General features: G+C 48.7%; 1 protein-coding gene across 3 annotated transcripts in view; it reads right to left on the bottom strand.

The window, feature by feature from the left end:
* LOC148474673 (uncharacterized) overlaps positions 1–15024 on the bottom strand; it is a 202278-nt gene extending 187254 nt beyond the window's left edge. For all 3 annotated transcript variants that reach the window (XM_088458273.1, XM_088458272.1, XM_088458274.1), the window contains exons 1-3: positions 14957–15024; positions 5155–5205; positions 2877–2974 (exon numbers count right to left, since the gene is read on the bottom strand). In XM_088458273.1, coding sequence (XP_088314399.1) covers positions 2877–2974; positions 5155–5205; positions 14957–14990 — 183 coding nt within the window. In that variant the 5' untranslated portion in view covers positions 14991–15024. The remainder of the gene's footprint in view (positions 1–2876; positions 2975–5154; positions 5206–14956) is intronic.
* Between the last annotated feature and the right edge of the window lie 9835 nt (positions 15025–24859).

Genomic DNA, 24859 nt, shown 5'->3' with positions numbered 1-24859 from the left:
CCATTGTACACTGTCCTCTATACCACCACCTCACACCTCCCCTTCCATTGTACACTGTCCTCTATACCGCCACCTCACACCTCACCTTCCATTGTACACTGTCCTCTATACCACCACCTCATACCTCCCCTTCCATTGTACACTGTCCTCTATACCGCCACCTCACACCTCACCTTCCATTGTACACTGTCCTCTATACCACCACCCCACCTTCCATTGTACACTGTCCTCTAAACCACCACCTCATACCTCACCTTCCATTGTACACTGTCCTCTATACCTCCACCTCACACCCCACCTTCCATTGTACACTGTCCTCTATACCACCACCTCACACCTCACCTTCCATTGTACAACGTCCTCTATACCACCACCTCACACCCCACCTTAGATTGTACACTGTCCTCTATACCACCACCTCACACTCACACCCCACCTTCCATTGTACACTGTCCTCTATACCACCACCTCACACCTCCCCTTCCATTGTACACTGTCCTCTATACCGCCACCTCACACCTCACCTTCCATTGTACACTGTCCTCTATACCACCACCTCATACCTCACCTTCCATTGTACACTGTCCTCTATACCACCACCTCACACCCCACCTTCCATTGTACACTGTCCTCTATACCACCACCTCACACCCCGCCTTCCATTGTACACCGTCCTCTATACCACCACCTCACATTCCATTGTACACCGTCCTCTATACCACCACCCCACCTTCCATTGTACACTGTCCTCTATACCACCACCTCATACCTCACCTTCCATTGTACACTGTCCTCTATACCACCACCTCACCATCCATTGTACACTGTCCTCTATACCGCCACCTCACCTTCCATTGTACACTGTCCTCTATACCGCCACCTCACACCTCACCTTCCATTGTACACTGTCCTCTATACCACCACCTCACACCTCACCATCCATTGTACACTGTCCTCTATACCACCACCTCATACCTCACCTTCCATTGTACACTGTCCTCTATACCACCACCTCGCACCTCACCATCCATTGTACACTGTCCTCTATACCGCCACCTCACACCTCACCTTCCATTGTACACTGTCCTCTATACCACCACCTCACACCTCACCATCCATTATACACCGTCCCTCTATACCACCACCTCACACCTCACCATCCATTGTACACTGTCCTCTATACCACCACCTCATACCTCACCTTCCATTGTACACTGTCCTCTATACCACCACCTCGCACCTCACCATCCATTGTACACTGTCCTCTATACCGCCACCTCACACCTCACCTTCCATTGTACACTGTCCTCTATACCACCACCTCACACCTCACCATCCATTATACACCGTCCCTCTATACCACCACCTCACACCTCACCATCCATTGTACACTGTCCTCTATACCACCACCTCATACCTCACCTTCCATTGTACACTGTCCTCTATACCACCACCTCGCACCTCACCATCCATTGTACACTGTCCTCTATACCGCCACCTCACACCTCACCTTCCATTGTACACTGTCCTCTATACCACCACCTCACACCTCACCATCCATTATACACCGTCCCTCTATACCACCACCTCACACCTCACCATCCATTGTACACTATCCTCTATACCACCACCTCACACCCCACCTTCCATTGTACACTGTCCTCTATACCACCACCTCACACCCCACCTTCCATTGTACACTGTCCTCTATACCACCACCTCACACCTCACCATCCATTGTACACCGCCCTCTATACCGCCACCTCACACCTCACCTTAGATTGTACACTGTCCTCTATACCACCACCTCACACCCCACCTTCCATTGTACACTGTCCTCTATACCACCACCTCACACCTCCCCTTCCATTGTACACTGTCCTCTATACCGCCACCTCACACCTCACCTTCCATTGTACACTGTCCTCTATACCACCACCCCACCTTCCATTGTACACTGTCCTCTATACCACCACCTCATACCTCACCTTCCATTGTACACTGTCTTCTATACCACCACCTCACACCCCACCTTCCATTGTACACTGTCCTCTATACCACCACCTCACACCCCACCTTCCATTGTACACTGTCCTCTATACCGCCACCTCACACCTCACCTTCCATTGTACACTGTCCTCTATACCACCACCCCACCTTCCATTGTACACTGTCCTCTATACCACCACCTCATACCTCACCTTCCATTGTACACTGTCCTCTATACCACCACCTCACACCCCACACCTCACACCCCACCTTAGATTGTACACTGTCCTCTATACCACCACCTCACACCCCACCTTCCATTGTACACTGTCCTCTATACCACCACCTCACACCTCCCCTTCCATTGTACACTGTCCTCTATACCACCACCTCACACCTCCCCTTCCATTGTACACTGTCCTCTATACCACCACCTCACACCTCACCTTCCATTGTACACTATCCTCTATACCTCCACCTCACACCCCACCTTCCATTGTACACTATCCTCTATACCACCACCTCACCATCCATTGTACACTGTCCTCTATACCACCACCTCACCTTCCATTGTACACTGTCCTCTATACCAACACCTCACCTTCCATTGTACACTGTCCTCTATACACCACCTCACACCTCCCCTTCCATTGTACACTGTCCTCTATACCACCACCTCACACCTCCCCTTCCATTGTACACTGTCCTCTATACCACCACCTCACACCTCCCCTTCCATTGTACACTGTCCTCTATACCACCACCTCACACCTCCCCTTCCATTGTACACTGTCCTCTATACCACCACCTCACACCTCCCCTTCCATTGTACACTGTCCTCTACACCACCACATACGCAGATCAACACACACATTCCCGGTTAATACCCCATGTGGAAACGTCTTCAGGGATCCAGAACACATATCCGCAGGCACCGGCTGGTCAACACTGAAAGTGAATGTATCAGGAATTCGGGATGAGTGATCTGTAATAATGAGAGATATGGTAAGAACTTACGCTTGTTATCTCTCTTTCTTCGAAGTCCATAGGGGGTCCACAGGGTTGACCTTAGGGTATAGGTTGGGAACCAAATCCGGGCACCACGCAGTTAAAGCTTTCAGCTCCCAGGATGCACTGGGTCACTCTCCCTATAACCCTGCCCCCAAGCCAGAGGCACCTCAGTTTTAGTAGGTGCCCGGCCGGAGTCGGGTTACCGTTACCGCAGGGGGGACTGATTAGCAGCCCCTAAGCTTTATTTTATTTTTATTTTATTTTTATGAGTTCACAGTTTTATGTTTACTTTTAGACTCTTCAGTGCGGCAGCGTCGGACTGTCCATAGGACGTCCAGCTGCCGCTCCGTCACACCGCCGGCGCCAAGTTATACTGTGAGATGGAGAAACAGAGGAAGAGAAGGAACAGTTACAGATAGATAACAATAGCACTTTATACACCCATTATGTGCACAATTAGAGTGACACAAACCTTCAGATGACGTTATTGCATTGGCATAGTGTACAGCAGTCCACTGAAACTGCCCTCACAAAAGTCAGCAACGACCTCCTTGCTGCCAAATCCAAGGGCCACTACTCTCTACTCATTCTCCTTGACCTCTCTGCTGCTTTTGACACTGTGGACCACCCTCTCCTGCTGCATATCCTTCACTCCCTTGGTTTACGTTACACTGCCCTCTCCTGGCTGTCCTCCTACCTCTCTGACCGGTCTTTCTCTGTCTCCTCTCATGGCTTATCTCCCCCCCACGTCCTCTCACAGTAGGTGTTCTCCAAGGTTCTGTTCTTGGACCTCTCCTATTCTCGCTCTATAGATCCTCTTTAGGTGAACTCATCAGCTCTTTTGACCTCCATTTTCACCTCTATACTGATGATACTCAGATCTACCTTTCCTCCCCTGACTTCTCTCCCTCTCTCCTCACTCGTATCTCCAACTGTCTCTCTGCTATATCTTCCTGGATGTCCCAGCGATTTCGTAAACTTAATATGTCTAAGACTGAGCTGATCATATTCCCACCCTCCCACTTTACCTCACTTCCCACCATTTCTTTATCAATTGATGGCACAGGTATCTCCTCTAGCCCCAAAGTGCGCTGTCTTGGAGTTACTGTATCCTGAACTCCTTCCTCTCCTTCACACCACACATTCAGCACCTCTCGCAGTCCTGCCAGATATATCTCCAGGATCAGACCCTTTCTCACCCAGGATGCTATTAAGACCCCAATACACTCACTGGTCATCTCCAGATTGGACTACTGTAATCTCCCCCTATCTGACCTCCCTGACTCCCACCTCTCTCCTCTCCAGTCTGTCCTCAAGGCTGCCACTAGGCTCATCTTTCTCTCCAAACGTACTACATCTACCTCCCCTCTCCTACAGGCCCAACCTCTGCCTCCCCTCTCCTACAGGCCCTACATCTGCCTCCCCTCTCCTACAGGCCCAACCTCTGCCTCCCCTCTCCTACAGGCTCTACATCTGCCTCCCCTCTCCTACAGGCCCACCCTCTGCCTCCCCTCTCCTACAGGCTCTACATCTGCCTCCCCTCTACTACAGACCCTACATCTGCCTCCCCTCTCCTACAGGCCCTACCTCTGCCTCCCCTCTCCTACAGTCCCAACCTCTGCCTCCCCTCTCTTACAGGCCCTACATATGCCTCCCCTCTCCTACAGGCTCTACATCTGCCTCCCCTCTCCTACAGGCTCTACATCTGCCTCCCCTCTCCTACAGTCTCTACATCTGCCTCCCCTCTCCTACAGGCTCTACATCTGCCTCCCCTCTCCTACAGGCTCTACATCTGCCTCCCCTCTCCTACAGGCTCTACATCTGCCTCCCCTCTCCTACAGGCCCTACATCTGCCTCCCCTCTCCTACAGGCCCTACATCTGCCTCCCCTCTCTTACAGGCCCTACAGATCCCAATTCACTTACAAAGCCCTCGCTCATTCCTCTTCCATTTACATCTCTGACCTCATCTCCCTTCACTCTTCCGCGCTCTTTGGTCCACAAATGCCACCTCTCCTGCCAACTGATTACTTCCTCCCACCTCCAAGACTTTGCCCGTACTGCTCCCTCCCGCTGGAACTCTCTCCCTCTCCCTGTCAGACTCTCATTTATACACATACACGTACACTTATGCACACAACCTATATACGCAGTACCTGGCCTGGTCTCTGCAGCCTGATGAAATTCCTGGGGCAAGTCCTCCTTCCCTAATGGATAGAGAAAATCAGTTACCTATAAAGCTGCCACAAACACATTCATAGTAAGGTTACCAGCAAACTGATCTTATATACATTAGCGCATGATTCTGGGAGCTACCTAATCTGCATATATATATTACATAACGGCTACAGGGGCTACAGACATGGGGGGGGGGTCATACACTACAGACTCAATGCATTTCCCTTTTACATTTCCAGCCTAAACAGGCCGGGAAGCGCCTGCAGCTAAGCAAATAAGCCCCTAAGCCACGTATTGGAAAGGTCTGATAACAGAATAGCGACTTGTGCATTTAAATCACCCTCTATATTGCATGTTTAATGGTTCCTTAAATGTGTATTTTATTCCTTAAGGGACAGTTAATATATGCAAAGTATAAAATAATTAGAGTTATGGTATAACATACCTTTGTTAACTTTTTCTTTGGGGGTCTATAGGGTCCACAGGAACTACCTTGGGGTATGTAGTTGGAGCGATCCAAAGCACCAAACAGCTACAGCTTTGGAGCTCCCAGCATGCACTGGTCCTCCTCCCTATATACCCCGCCCTCAGTCACCGGTACTCAGTTTGTAAACAAGCCTAACGGCAAAAGACGGATAGTGGAGAAGGAAGTACAATGTACACAAGAAACACTCAACATACCAAGAGGGAATCAGTGATACAAAAAGGCTAAAGAACAGATCCCACTGAGGCCAGGTGCGTCAGGGTGGGTGCCCTGTGTAACCTATTGACCTCAAAGAAAAAGAGTTAACAAAAGGTATGTTATACCATAACTTATTTTCTTCAGGGTCCATAGGAACTACCTTGGGGACGTTCTGGGAGGCAAAAGTATCAAATGCATAGAGTTTGATAAAGGTATGGACGGAAGACCAAGTGGCCGCCTTGCACAGCTGTTCAGCCGAGGCGCCATGTCTAAACGCCCATGAGGGTCCCACAGACAGAGAGAAATGTGCTGTCACCGTGTTAGGGACAGGAAGACCAGCCTGTGTATAGACTAATAGAGAAATAGTCGTACACAGCCAGCGAGCCATAGTCTGTCTGTTTGCTGGCCAGCCTCGTTTGTGAAACCCATATAACACAAAGAGCGAATCTGATTTCCTGGTGGAGTTGGTACGATCCACGTAAATACGAAGGGCTCGAACCACATCCAGGGAAGCTTCACCTGTACACAGTTCTAAAGACTGAAAGGCCGGGACTACAATTTCCTCATTTATATGAAAACGGGAATCGACCTTTGGAAGGTAACCCGTCTTAGTATGGAGGACAGCTCTCTTTTGATGAAAAATCTAATATGGAGAGCGACGTGACAGTGCTGCCAAGTCAGAAACTCTGTGGGCTGATAAGATAGCGAGGAGAAAAAGTTTCTTCGCTGTCAGTCATCGCAAGTCCACAGTATCCAATGGTTCAAAAGGAGGCACTTGCAGTGGTCTGAGAACCAAGGATAAATCCCACGGTGTAACTAGAGCGATAAATAGAGTTTGCAGCCAAAGTACCCCTGGTAAGAATGTTCTAACATCCGGCAGAGGGGCAATTCTGCACTGGAACCAAACTGACATTGCAGAAACCTGGACTCTCAAGGTTGCCAGGCGAAGACCTAAGTCTAATCCAGAAAAGCCAGTACTCATGAGACCTTGAAAACCTTTGGATCATATTTTCTGTGAGAGCACCAAAGATAATATGAATGCCAAATTATGTGATAGATGCGGGCGGAAGCAGGCTTCCTTGCCTTCAGCATAGTCTGGAACACAGAGGCAGAAAAACCCTTGGCCTTCAAGACAGAAGACTAAAGAGCCATGCCATCAAAGCCAGCAGAGGTAATTCCTGATATCAGCAGGGGCCCTGCACCAGCAGATCCGGCCGTAGAGGCATTGGAAGTGGACTGTCTATGGATAGACGTGTCAGATCGGAGAACCAATGCCTCCTGGGTCAGGCAGGGGCCATTAGTATTATCTGGTCGCCTTCCTGCTTGACCTTTCTGACAACTCTTGGGAGGAGGGAGATTGGAGGAAAGTCCCACCTCACCGCCAGAGCGTCCACGAAGGCGGCTGAAAGATACCTTGTTCTGGACCCGTACCTGGGGACCTTGTAGTTGTGACGTGATGCCATGAAGTCTACGTCCGGTAATCCCCACTTATCCACCAGGAGTTGAAAGAGATCCGGATGAAAAGCGCGTGTATGTCCTAGCGACTTAGGAAGTCCGCTTCCCAGTTCAGAATTCTTGGGATGAATACTGCTGAGAATGCTGGAAGATGGAATTCTGCCCACAGCAGAATTTCCGCCACTTCTTTCATGGCAGCCAGACTTCATGTGCCTCCCTGATGATTGATGTAGGCCACTGCTGTCGCGTTATCGGACTGAACCTGGACAGGCCTGCCCTGTAGGACGTTCTGCGCCAGTATGAGTGCTCTGTGCTCTGCACGAAGCTCCAAGATATTTATTGGTAGGTGACTGAACCGTCCACCTTCCCTGAAAGGTGCGGTGACCTGTCACTGCTCCCCATCCTCGCAGACTTGCATCCATGGTGAGAAGTACCCAATACAGTACCCAGACGACCATTGTTTAAATGAGTTGTCTCCAGCCACCAAGCGAGGGAGAGCCGAACCTCTTTCGAGATGCGGATCATCTGAGACTTTATCCGATGATACTGACCATCCCAATGAGCAAGGAACCAATGTTGCAGGGACCTGGAATGGAACTGGGCATAAGCCACCATGTCGAATGTGGATACCATGGAGCCCAGCACCTGCACTGCCAAGTGTACTGACACTGTTTGCATGAAGAGAAGACTGCGCACACAAGACTGTAGTGCCACAATCTTGTCTTCAGGTAGAAGAATCTTCTGTCCCAGAGAATCCAGCAGCGCCCCTAAGTGCACCATCTGCTGAGTTGAAGAAACAGTGGACTTTTTCAAATTGCTTATCCAGCCGTGCTCTTGTAAGCAAACAATAGTCAACTGCAGATGACATTGTAACATCTCCCAAGATTGTGCTAATATCAGGAGGTCGTCCAAATATGGCAGTATCCTGACTCCTTGTCGCCTGAGATGAGCCATCATTACCGCCATTATCTTGGTAAATATCTGAGAGGCTGTGGCCAGACTGAAGGGTAGAGTCTGAAATTGGTAATGTTGCTGATCTACCGCCAATCTCAGAAAGCCTCGGTGGGATTGTGCAATCGGAACATGCAGATATGCATTCTGTATGTCCAGGGATACCATGAAATCTCCAGGCTCCATCACCAGCATAATTGACCATAGGGTTTCCGTACAGAATTTGGGCACCTTGATGAATCTGTTGAGAGATTTCAGATTCAGGATAGGGCGATGCGACCCATTTGGTTTTTGAATTAAAAATAAATTTGAACAATAACCCCTTTCCTGTTGTATCACAGGGACGAGGACTATGACTCCCGATTTCAGGAGGGCCCCAACAGACTGCCAGTAGGCTGAAGCTCTGACCGGGTCTGAAAGAAGGGTTGTACCAACAAACCTCTGAGGGGGATGCCCTCAGGAACGTGATGGCGTAACCACGAGAGACCAGCTCTCGAACCCAGACATCCGTAGTTGTCCGATGCCAGGCTGGGGAGTACTGTAGAAGTCGGCCTCCAGGATGTTTGGTTGGCCAAGATTTCTTACGCTGCGGTTTCCTGTGGGAATGACTCTGTCTGGAGGAAGACTGTTACTTTGCCCTACCCTGTGGGTGAAAGGACCAAGATGATGACTGCCTAAACTTAGAGGTAGCCGTGGATGGCAATTCAGCTGAGACCCTCGAGGCCAAGATGCCTGCGTTAATCCCAGTTTTCCCCCATATACACAGCTGCTTCTCGCATCTGACTGAGAAGAGACTGTTGTTCTCTGGTTGCATCCGGCATAGTATCTTCCAGAGACTTTGTCCAATCTACCATAGCTTTGGCTACCCAGGCTACAGCCATGGCTGGTCTGGTAATAGCTCCAGATAATGAAAACATTGATTTCAAATAATTGTCAAGTTTTCTATCTGTAACCTCTTTCAGAGAGGATGCTGCAGGAATGGGTAACGTAGCGCTCCTGATCAGCCTCGTGACATGAGCGTCTATCGTCGGGGGAACTTCCCATTGTCACACTCACCAAGTGCAAATGGGTACAGAGAGGTTATATTCCTGGTAGCATGGAAATTCCTTACTAGGAGTGCCTCATGCCTCAGACAGGAGATCCGTCAGTTGCTCAGACTGAGGGAAATAATCCTTAGTCAGCCTCTGACGTCTAAAGACCGGAGCATTGGCTGTCAGTGAGGCCTCCTCTTCCTCTATACTGAGGACAGCTCTAACCACTCTCACTACAGAGGGGACATGTAATGCTACTGATGGTCGTGGACTGATGGTCGTGGACTGATGGTCGTGGACTGATGGTCTTCCACTGAGTAAGACCCAGAACTCTGAGTATCAGAGTCTGCTGAGGAGGCTGAGTCAGAATCTTGAGGCAATGACTGACGAGAACCTCTCTTATGCCCCTGCTGTACCGCTACATGTCTATCTGCCTGCTGAGAGGCTATAGACGGCGACATACTCTGACTAAAGACAGCAGCAGAATTAACCCAACAGGAATTCATGGGGGGCATATATATATAGGGGACATATACATACACATAGGGGACATATACATAGGGGACATATATATACACATAGGGGGCATAGACATACAGATAGGGGCATATACATACACATAGGGGGCATATACATAGGAGGCATATACATACAGATAGGGGGCACATATATACACATAGGGGCACAGAAAAACACATAGGGGGCACAGACATACACATCGGGGGCATATAAATATACATAGGGGGCATAGACATACACATAGGGGGCACATACATATACATAGGTGCATATGCATAGGGGGCATACACATACACATAGGGGCATATACATACACATAGGGGGCATATACATATACATAGGGGGCATATACATACAGATAGGAGCATATACATAGGGGGCATACACATGGGGGGCATATACATAGGGGGCATATACATACAGATAGGGGGCATAGACATACACATAGGGGGCACATACATATACATAGGGGGCACATACATAGGGGGCATACACATGGGGGGAATACACAAGGGGGCACATACATAGGGGGCATATACATACACATAGGGGCACATACATAGGGGGCATATACATAGGGGTATATACATAGGGGCCATATACATACACATAGGGGGCACATACATATACATAGGTGCATATACGTAGGGGGCATATACATACACATAGGGGTCACACATACACATAGCGGCATATACATTGGGGGCACATACACATAGGGGGCATATACATACACATGGGGGCATATACATAGAGGGCACATACATATACAAAGGGGGCATATACATACAGATAGGGGGCATATACATACACATAGGGAGCACATACATAGGGTCACATACATAGACGGCATATACATATACAAAGGGGCATATACATAGGGGGCATATACATACACATAGGGGGCATATACATAGTGGACATACACATACACATAGGAGACACATACATACAGATAGGGGCACATACATACACATAGGAGGCACATACATACACATAGTGGGCACATATATAGTTGGCACATACATACACATAGGTGCATATACATAGGGAGCATATACATATACAAAGGGGGCACATACATAGGGGGCATATACAAAGGTGGCATATATATATATATATACATAGGGGGCATATACATACACATAGGGGGCATATACATACACATAGGTGCATATACATAGGGGGCATACACATACACATGGGGGCATACACATAGGGGGCATATACATATACAAAGGGGCATATACATACACATAGGGGGCATACACATAGGGGGCATATACATACACATAGGGGCACATACATAGGGGGCATATACATACACATAGGTGGCATACACATGGGGGGCATATACATACACATAGGGGGCACATACATACACATAGGTGCATATACATAGGGAGCATATACATATACATAGGGGGCATATACAAAGGTGGCATATATATATATATACATAGGGGGCATATACATACACATAGGGGGCATATACATACACATAGGTGCATATACATAGGGGGCATACACATACACATGGGGGCATACACATAGGGGGCATATACATATACAAAGGGGCATATACATACACATAGGGGGCATACACATACACATAGGGGCACATACATAGGGGGCATATACATACACATAGGTGGCATACACATATACAAAGGGGCATATACATACACATAGGGGGCATACACATATGGGGCATATACATACACATAGGTGCATATACATAGGGAGCATATACATAGGGGGCATATACATACACATAGGGGGCACATACATACACATAGGGGGCACATTCATACACATAGGGGCATATACATAGGGGCATACATATACACAAGGGGGGCATATACATATGGGCCATATACATATACATAGGGGGCATACACATGGGAGGCATATACATAGGGGGCACATACATATACAAAGGGGCATATACATAGGGGGCATATACACACACATAGGGGGCACATATAGACACATAGGGGCAGATACATATACATAGGGGGCACATACATACACATAGGGGCATACACATACACATAGGAGCATATACACACACATAGGTGCATATACATAGGGGGCATATACATATACAAAGGGGCATATACATAAAGGCCATATATATACGGGGCATATACACACACATAGGGGGCACATACATACACATAGGTTCATATACATAGGGGGCACATACATATACATAGGGGGCACATACATATACAAAGGGGCATATACACACACATAGGGGGCATATACATATACATAGGGGGCATATACATATGGGGCACATACAAATACAAAGGGGCATATACATATGGGGCATATACATAGGGGCATATACATACAGATAGGGGGCATAGACATACACCTAGGGGGCACATACATACACATAGGAGGCACATACATACACATAGGGGGCATATACATACACAGGGGGCACATACATACACATAGGGGGCACATACATACACATAGGGGGCACATACATAGGGGACACACACACACATGGTGGGCACATACATATACATAGGGGGTATATACATGTACATAGGGGCATATACATAGAGGGCATATACATACACATAGGGGGCACATACATACACATAGGGGCATATACATACACATAGGTGCATATACATAGGGGGCATATACATATACATAGGGTGCATAGACATACATAGGGGCATAGACACACACATAGGAGCATATACATAAGGGGCACATACATATACAAAGGGGCATATACATAAAGGCCATATATATACGGGGCATATACACACACATAGGGGGCACATACATACACATAGGTTCATATACATAGGGGGCATATACATATACATAGGGGGCACATACATATACAAAGGGGCATATACACACACATAGGGGCCATATACATATACATAGGGGGCATACACATGGGAGGCATATACATAGGGGGCACATACATATACAAAGGGGCATATACATAGGGGCCATATACATAGGGGGCATATACACACACATAGGGGGCACATATAGACACATAGGGGCAGATACATATACATAGGGGGCACATACATACACATAGGGGCATACACACACACATAGGAGCATATACATAGGGGGCACATACATATACAAAGGGGCATATACATAAAGGCCATATATATACGGGGCATATACACACACATAGGGGGCACATACATACACATAGGTTCATATACATAGGGGGCATATACATATACATAGGGGGCACATACATATACAAAGGGGCATATACACACACATAGGGGGCATATACATATACATAGGGGGCATACACATACACAAGGGGGCATATACATATGGGGCACATACAAATACAAAGGGGCATATACATATGGGGCATATACATAGGGGCATATACATACAGATAGGGGGCATAGACATACACATAGGGGGCACATACATACACATAGGGGGCATATACATACACATAGGGGGCATATACATACACATAGGAGGCACATACATACACATAGGGGGCATATACATACACATAGGGGGCACATACATACACATAGGGGGCACATACATAGGGGACACACACACACATGGTGGGCATATACATAGGGGGCACATACATATACATAGGGGGTATATACATGTACATAGGGGCATATACATACACATAAGGGGCACATACATACACATAGGGGCATATACATACACATAGGTGCATATACATAGGGGGCATATACATATACATAGGGGGCATAGACATACATAGGGGCATAGACACACATAGGGGCATATACATATACATAGGGGGCATATACATAGGGGACATATACATACACATAGGGGGCACATACATAGGTGCATATACATAGGGGGCATATACATACACATAGGGGCCAAATACATATACGTAGGGGGCATATACATAGGGGGCATAAACATAGGGGGGCACTTACATATACATGGGGAGCATACACATAGAAGGATGCACATGCTGTGATCACCCCATAGCATGAGGTAATATGGCAGCAGAAGGAGCCCGTGTTCTGCAGCCTTGTCTACTAAGTATGACGAAACCTGAGGCAAAATGGCCGCCCAGGGTGGCTATAGTGCTGGTGCAGGTGTACAGGATAGCCCAGGTAGCTGTTTACAACAGTTACTACACAATCCATCCTGTATAACATCCTGCTCAGACAGGCCTGCTGCACAGGACTTACATGTTCTCAGCACTGGAGGCTCATCCTTCTCACCTTTACACATGAGAAATGTATAAATGGTATAAGGTGTACAGTATAAATGCAATGTGACCTCCATCAATGAGACCCCCCGAACACCTCTGCAGAGGTATGAGCAGAAACACAGTGATGGGTATAACTCCCCCCTAAGCTTCCATTTTGACGGCTGGGTACGAACTCACAGTATTAAGACTTTGACTAGTGCGCTTCTAGTGCGTCTTACCACCCGTCCCCGGCGACAGACGATATGGCCTTCATGCGCAGCCACCTCAATGCGTCTGTACACCGGAGGCCAGGACTGCCGCACACGATTCCCCGTGAGGAATCGCTTACCTGACATCTCCATGACGCGACTGCAGTCCCGGACCTCAGCAAAAGCCGCTGCTAAGCCACGCTGAGGCCTGCCGAAAGCCTCAGGGCATATAACGGTACTGATGTTACGGCATCGGCGGAGGTAGGAGGAGTCGCGGCACATGCGTTATTATCGGCGCCGGGTAGCGCTACACTCTGAAGTTCAAAAACGAAGGTAAATCATACAATAAAAGAGCCTGGGACGGCCTGGGCAATCCCGCTGTATAACAGGTGCGACTGGTCTTACCGCGCTCCAAACACATGAATGCCGGTGGCTGAGGGTGGGTATATAGGGAGGACGACCAGTGCATGCTGGGAGCTCCAAAGCTGTAGCTGCTTGGTGTATTAGATTGTTCCAACTACATACCCCAAGTTACCCTATGGACCCTATGGACCCTGAAGTAGAAATTATGTTTATTATCTACCGGTAATAAAAGTTGTGAATGTAGATGAGGCCTCTGCGCCCTACAGCTGACGCTCTGCAGAGTGACGTACTGCACTATGTATTCAGCGGGCACCAGAGAGAGCGACGCCTGGGGACGTATTCCCACAGCTTCCGTACCTTCCCTAGCAGATTGCCACAGCTCCAACGCCATCGTAAACGCCTGAGCGACAGTCAGAGTCACAGTCTGGGCCTGCAAAGAGAGAACAAAGCATGATGGGTAATACGCAGCTAAAACGTCACAGTAACCTATAACAGCACACACACAGTAACCTATCCCAGCACACACACAGTAACCTATCCCAGCACACACACACAGTAACCTATCCCAGCACACACACAGTAACCTATCCCAGCACACACACACAGTAACCTATCCCAGCACACACACAGTAACCTATCCCAGCACACACACAGTAACCTATCCCAGCACACACACAGTAACCTATCCCAGCACATACACACAGTAACCTATCCCAGCACATACACACAGTAACCTATCCCAGCACACACACAGTAACCTATCCCAGCACATACACACAGTAACCTATCCCAGCACATACACACAGTAACCTATCCCAGCACACACACAGTAACCTATCCCAGCACACACACAGTAACCTATCCCAGCACATACACACAGTAACCTATCCCAGCACACACACACAGTAACCTATCCCAGCACACACACAGTAACCTATCCCAGCACATACACACAGTAACCTATCCCAGCACACACACACAGTAACCTATCCCAGCACACACACAGTAACCTATCCCAGCACACACACACAGTAACCTATCCCAGCACACACACACACAGTAACCTATCCCAGCACACACACACAGTAACCTATCCCAGCACACACACACAGTAACCTATCCCAGCACACACACAGTAACCTATCCCAGCACACACACAGTAACCTATCCCAGCACACACACAGTAACCTATCCCAGCACACACAGTAACCTATCCCAGCACACACACACAGTAACCTATCCCAGCACACACACAGTCACCTATCCCAGCACATACACACAGTAACCTATCCCAGCACACACACAGTAACCTATCCCAGCACACACAGTAACCTATCCCAGCACACACACACAGTAACCTATCCCAGCACACACACAGTAACCTATCCCAGCACATACACACAGTAACCTATCCCAGCACACACACACAGTAACCTATCCCAGCACACACACACAGTAACCTATCCCAGCACACACACAGTAACCTATCCCAGCACATACACACAGTAACCTATCCCAGCACACACACACACAGTAACCTATCCCAGCACACACACAGTAACCTATCCCAGCACACACACACACACAGTAACCTATCCCAGCACATACACACACACAGTAACCTATCCCAGCACACACACACAGTAACCTATCCCAGCACACACACACAGTAACCTATCCCAGCACACACACAGTAACCTATCCCAGCACACACACACAGTAACCTATCCCAGCACATACACACACACAGTAACCTATCCCAGCACACACACACAGTAACCTATCCCAGCACACACACAGTAACCTATCCCAGCACACACACACACAGTAACCTATCCCAGCACACACACAGTAACCTATCCCAGCACACACACACACAGTAACCTATCCCAGCACACACACAGTAACCTATCCCAGCACATACACACAGTAACCTATCCCAGCACATACACACACAGTAACCTATCCCAGCACACACACACACAGTAACCTATCCCAGCACACACACAGTAACCTATCCCAGCACACACACACAGTAACCTATCCCAGCACACACACAGTAACCTATCCCAGCACACACACAGTAACCTATCCCAGCACACACACACACAGTAACCTATCCCAGCACACACACACAGTAACCTATCCCAGCACACACACACACAGTAACCTATCCCAGCACACACACAGTAACCTATCCCAGCACACACACAGTAACCTATCCCAGCACACACACACAGTAACCTATCCCAGCACACACACACAGTAACCTATCCCAGCACATACACACAGTAACCTATCCCAGCACACACACACAGTAACCTATCCCAGCACACACACAGTAACCTATCCCAGCACACACACAGTAACCTATCCCAGCACACACACAGTAACCTATCCCAGCACATACACACACACACTAACCTATCCCAGCACACACACAGTAACCTATCCCAGCACACACACACACACAGTAACCTATCCCAGCACACACACAGTAACCTATCCCAGCACATACACACAGTAACCTATCCCAGCACACACACACAGTAACCTATCCCAGCACACACACAGTAACCTATCCCAGCACACACACAGTAACCTATCCCAGCACACACACAGTAACCTATCCCAGCACACACACAGTAACCTATCCCAGCACACACACACACAGTAACCTATCCCAGCACACACACACAGTAACCTATCCCAGCACACACACACACAGTAACCTATCCCAGCACACACACAGTAACCTATCCCAGCACACACACAGTAACCTATCCCAGCACACACACAGTAACCTATCCCAGCACACACACACACAGTAACCTATCCCAGCACACACACAGTAACCTATCCCAGCACACACACACAGTAACCTATCCCAGCACACACACAGTAACCTATTCCAGCACACACACAGTAACCTATCCCAGCACACACACACAGTAACCTATCCCAGCACACACACACAGTAACCTATCCCAGCACACACACACAGTAACCTATCCCAGCACACACACACACACAGTAACCTATCCCAGCACACACACAGTAACCTATCCCAGCACACACAGACACACACAGTAACCTATCCCAGCATACACACAGTAACCTATCCCAGCACACACACAGTAACCTATCCCAGCACACACACACACACAGTAACCTATCCCAGCACACACACACAGTAACCTATCCCAGCACACACACAGTAACCTATCCCAGCACACACACAGTAACCTATCCCAGCACACACACACACACAGTAACCTATCCCAGCACACACACAGTAACCTATCCCAGCACACACACACACACACACACAGTAACCTATCCCAGCACACACACAGTAACCTATCCCAGCACACACACAGTAACCTATCCCAGCACACACACAGAGCAACCTATCCCAGCACACACACAGTAACCTATCCCAGCACACACACAGTAACCTATCCCAGCACACACACAGTAACCTATCCCAGCACACACACAGTAACCTATCCCAGCACACACACACAGTAACCTATCCCAACACATACACAGTAACCTATCCCAGCACACACACACACACAGTAACCTATCCCAGCACACACACAGTAACCTATCCCAGCACACACACACAGTAACCTATCCCAGCACACACACACAGTAACCTATCCCAGCACATACACAGTAACCTATCCCAGCACACACACACACACAGTAACCTATCCCAGCACACACACAGTAACCTATCCCAGCACACACACAGTAACCTATCCCAGCACACACACAGTAACCTATCCCAGCACACACACAGTAACCTATCCCAGCACACACACACAGTAACCTATCCAGGCACACACACAGTAACCTATCCCAGCACACACACACAGTAACCTATCCCAGCACACACACAGTAACCTATCCCAGCACACACACAGTAACCTATCCCAGCACACACACACAGTAACCTATCCCAGCACACACACACAGTAACCTATCCCAGCACACACACAGTAACCTATCCCAGCACACACACAGTAACCTATCCCAGCACACACACACAGTAACCTATCCCAGCACACACACAGTAACCTATCCCAGCACACACACACACAGTAACCTATCCCAGCACACACACACAGTAACCTATCCCAGCACACACACAGTAACCTATCCCAGCACACACACAGTAACCTATCCCAGGACACACACACACACACAGTAACCTATCCCAGCACACACACAGAAACCTATCCCAGCACACACACAGTAACCTATCCCAGCACACACACAGTAACCTATCCCAGCACATACACAGTAACCTATCCCAGCACACACACACACACAGAAACCTATCCCAGCACACACACAGTAACCTATCCCAGCACATACACACAGTAACCTATCCCAGCACACACACACAGTAACCTATCCCAGCACACACACACAGTAACCTATCCCAGCACACACACACACAGAAACCTATCCCAGCACACACACAGTAACCTATCCCAGCACACACACACAGTAACCTATCCCAGCACACACACACACAGTAACCTATCCCAGCACATACACACACAGTAACCTATCCCAGCACACACACACACAGTAACCTATCCCAGCACACACACACAGTAACCTATCCCAGCACACACACAGTAACCTATCCCAGCACACACAGTAACCTATCCCAGCACACACACAGTAACCTATCCCAGCACACACACACAGTAACCTATCCCAGCACACACACAGTAACCTATCCCAGCACACACACACACACACAGTAACCTATCCCAGCACATACACACACACACAGTAACCTATCCCAGCACATACACACACACACAGTAACCTATCCCAGCACACACACACAATAACCTATCCCAGCACACACACAGTAACCTATCCCAGCACACACACAGTAACCTATCCCAGCACACACACACAGTAACCTATCCCAGCACATACACACAGTAACCTATCCCAGCACACACACACAGTAACCTATCCCAGCACACACACAGTAACCTATCCCAGCACACACACACAGTAACCTATCCCAGCACACACACAGTAACCTATCCCAGCACACACACACACACAGTAACCTATCCCAGCACACACACACACACACACAGTAACCTATCCCAGCACACACACACAGTAACCTATCCCAGCACACACACAGTAACCTATCCCAGCACACACACACAGTAACCTATCCCAGCACACACACAGTAACCTATCCCAGCACACACACAGTAACCTATCCCAGCACACACACACAGTAACCTATCCCAGCACACACACACAGTAACCTATCCCAGCACACACACAGTAACCTATCCCAGCACACACACACACACAGTAACCTATCCCAGCACACACACACAGTAACCTATCCCAGCACACACACACAGTAACCTATCCCAGCACACACACACAGTAACCTATCCCAGCACACACACAGTAACCTATCCCAGCACACACACAGTAACCTATCCCAGCACACACACAGTAACCTATCCCAGCACACACACAGTAACCTATCCCAGCACACACACACAGTAACCTATCCCAGCACACACACAGTAACCTATCCCAGCACACACACACACAGTAACCTATCCCAGCACACACACACAGTAACCTATCCCAGCACACACACAGTAACCTATCCCAGCACACACACAGTAACCTATCCCAGGACACACACACACACACACACACACACACACACACACACAGTAACCTATCCCAGCACACACACAGAAACCTATCCCAGCACACACACAGTAACCTATCCCAGCACACACACAGTAACCTATCCCAGCACATACACAGTAACCTATCCCAGCACACACACACACACAGAAACCTATCCCAGCACACACACAGTAACCTATCCCAGCACATACACACAGTAACCTATCCCAGCACACACACAGTAACCTATCCCAGCACACACACACAGTAACCTATCCCAGCACACACACAGTAACCTATCCCAGCACACACACAGTAACCTATCCCAGGACACACACACACACACAGTAACCTATCCCAGCACACACACAGAAACCTATCCCAGCACACACACAGTAACCTATCCCAGCACACACACAGTAACCTATCCCAGCACATACACAGTAACCTATCCCAGCACACACACACACACAGAAACCTATCCCAGCACACACACAGTAACCTATCCCAGCACATACACACAGTAACCTATCCCAGCACACACACACAGTAACCTATCCCAGCACACACACACAGTAACCTATCCCAGCACACACACACACAGAAACCTATCCCAGCACACACACAGTAACCTATCCCAGCACACACACACAGTAACCTATCCCAGCACACACACACACAGTAACCTATCCCAGCACATACACACACAGTAACCTATCCCAGCACACACACACACAGTAACCTATCCCAGCACACACACACAGTAACCTATCCCAGCACACACACAGTAACCTATCCCAGCACACACAGTAACCTATCCCAGCACACACACAGTAACCTATCCCAGCACACACACACAGTAACCTATCCCAGCACACACACAGTAACCTATCCCAGCACACACACACACACACAGTAACCTATCCCAGCACATACACACACACACAGTAACCTATCCCAGCACATACACACACACACAGTAACCTATCCCAGCACACACACACAATAACCTATCCCAGCACACACACAGTAACCTATCCCAGCACACACACAGTAACCTATCCCAGCACACACACACAGTAACCTATCCCAGCACATACACACAGTAACCTATCCCAGCACACACACACAGTAACCTATCCCAGCACACACACAGTAACCTATCCCAGCACACACACACAGTAACCTATCCCAGCACACACACAGTAACCTATCCCAGCACACACACACACACAGTAACCTATCCCAGCACACACACACACACACACAGTAACCTATCCCAGCACACACACACAGTAACCTATCCCAGCACACACACAGTAACCTATCCCAGCACACACACACAGTAACCTATCCCAGCACACACACAGTAACCTATCCCAGCACACACACAGTAACCTATCCCAGCACACACACACAGTAACCTATCCCAGCACACACACACAGTAACCTATCCCAGCACACACACAGTAACCTATCCCAGCACACACACACACACAGTAACCTATCCCAGCACACACACACAGTAACCTATCCCAGCACACACACACAGTAACCTATCCCAGCACACACACACAGTAACCTATCCCAGCACACACACAGTAACCTATCCCAGCACACACACAGTAACCTATCCCAGCACACACACAGTAACCTATCCCAGCACACACACAGTAACCTATCCCAGCACACACACACAGTAACCTATCCCAGCACACACACAGTAACCTATCCCAGCACACACACACACAGTAACCTATCCCAGCACACACACACAGTAACCTATCCCAGCACACACACAGTAACCTATCCCAGCACACACACAGTAACCTATCCCAGGACACACACACACACACACACACACACACACACACACACACACACACACACACAGTCCTATCCCAGCACACACACAGAAACCTATCCCAGCACACACACAGTAACCTATCCCAGCACACACACAGTAACCTATCCCAGCACATACACAGTAACCTATCCCAGCACACACACACACACAGAAACCTATCCCAGCACACACACAGTAACCTATCCCAGCACATACACACAGTAACCTATCCCAGCACACACACAGTAACCTATCCCAGCACACACACACAGTAACCTATCCCAGCACACACACACAGTAACCTATCCCAGCACACACACAGTAACCTATCCCAGCACACACACAGTAACCTATCCCAGCACACACACACACACAGTAACCTATCCCAGCACACACACAGTAACCTATCCCAGCACACACACAGTAACCTATCCCAGCACACACACAGTAACCTATCCCAGCACACACACAGTAACCTATCCCAGCACATACACACAGTAACCTATCCCAGCACACACACAGTAACCTATCCCAGCACACACACAGTAACCTATCCCAGCACACACACACAGTAACCTATCCCAGCACACACACAGTAACCTATCCCAGCACACACACACAGTAACCTATCCCAGCACACACACACACAGTAACCTATCCCAGCACACACACACAGTAACCTATCCCAGCACACACACAGTAACCTATCCCAGCACACACATTAACCTATCCCAGCACATACACACAGTAACCTATCCCAGCACTTACACACAGTAACCTATCCCAGCACATACACACAGTAACCTATCCCAGCACGCACACAGTAACCTATCCCAGCACACACACACAGTAACCTATCCCAGCACACACACACACAGTAACCTATCCCAGCACACACACAGTAACCTATCCCAGCACACACACACACAATAACCTATCCCAGCACACACACACAGTAACCTATCCCAGCACACACACAGTAACCTATCCCAGCACACACACACAGTAACCTATCCCAGCACACACACAGTAATCTATCCCAGCACACACACACACACAGTAACCTATCCCAGCACACACACAGTAACCTATCCCAGCACACACACAGTAACCTATCCCAGCACACACACACAGTAACCTATCCCAGCACACACACACACACACAGTAACCTATCCCAGCACACACACACAGTAACCTATCCCAGCACACACACAGTAACCTATCCCAGCACACACACAGTAACCTATCCCAGCACATACACACAGTAACCTATCCCAGCACATACACACAGTAACCTATCCCAGCACACACACAGTAACCTATCCCAGCACACACACACAGTAACCTATCCCAGCACACACACAGTAACCTATCCCAGCACACACACACAGTAACCTATCCCAGCACACACACAGTAATCTATCCCAGCACACACACAGTAACCTATCCCAGCACACACACAGTAACCTATCCCAGCACACACACACACAGTAACCTATCCCAGCACACACACAGTAACCTATCCCAGCACACACACACAGTAACCTATCCCAGCACACACACAGTAACCTATCCCAGCACACACACACAGTAACCTATCCCAGCACACACACACACAGTAACCTATCCCAGCACACACACACACAGTAACCTATCCCAGCACACACACACACAGTAACCTATCCCAGCACACACACACAGTAACCTATCCCAGCACACACACAGTAACCTATCCCAGCACACACACAGTAACCTATCCCAGCACACACACAGTAACCTATCCCAGCACATACACACACAGTAACCTATCCCAGCACACACACACAGTAACCTATCCCAGCACACACACAGTAACCTATCCCAGCACACACAGTAACCTATCCCAGCACACACACACAGTAACCTATCCCAGCACACACACACACAGTAACCTATCCCAGCACACACACACAGTAACCTATCCCAGCACACACACAGTAACCTATCCCAGCACACACACACAGTAACCTATCCCAGCACACACACAGTAACCTATCCCAGCACCACACACAGTAACCTATCCCAGCACACACACACAGTAACCTATCCCAGACACACACACACAGTAACCTATCCCAGCACAAACACACACACACACAGTAACCTATCCCAGCACACACACACAGTAACCTATCCCAGCACACACACAGTAACCTATCCCAGCACACACACACACACAGTAACCTATCCCAGCACACACACAGTAACCTATCCCAGCACACACACACAGTAACCTATCCCAGCACAACACACAGTAACCTATCCCAGCACACACACACAGTAACCTATCCCAGCACACACACAGTAACCTATCCCAGCACACACACAGTAACCTATCCCAGCACACACACAGTAACCTATCCCAGCACACACACAGTAACCTATCCCAGCACACACACACAGTAACCTATCCCAGCACACACACAGTAACCTATCCCAGCACACACACAGTAACCTATCCCAGCACACACACAGTAACCTATCCCAGCACACACACAGTAACCTTATCCCAGCACACACACAGTAACCTATCCCAGCACACACAGAGTAACCTATCCAGCACACCACACAGTAACCTATCCCAGCAGCACACACAGTAACTTATCCAGCACACACACAGTAACCTATCCCAGCACACACACAGTAACTATCCCAGCACACACACACA

The sequence above is a fragment of the Taudactylus pleione genome, unplaced genomic scaffold (assembly GCF_031769625.1).
Source record: "Taudactylus pleione unplaced genomic scaffold, aTauple2 ptg000821l, whole genome shotgun sequence".
Lineage (NCBI taxonomy): Eukaryota > Metazoa > Chordata > Amphibia > Anura > Myobatrachidae > Taudactylus > Taudactylus pleione.
This window is presented reverse-complemented; position numbering and strand designations above follow the sequence as displayed.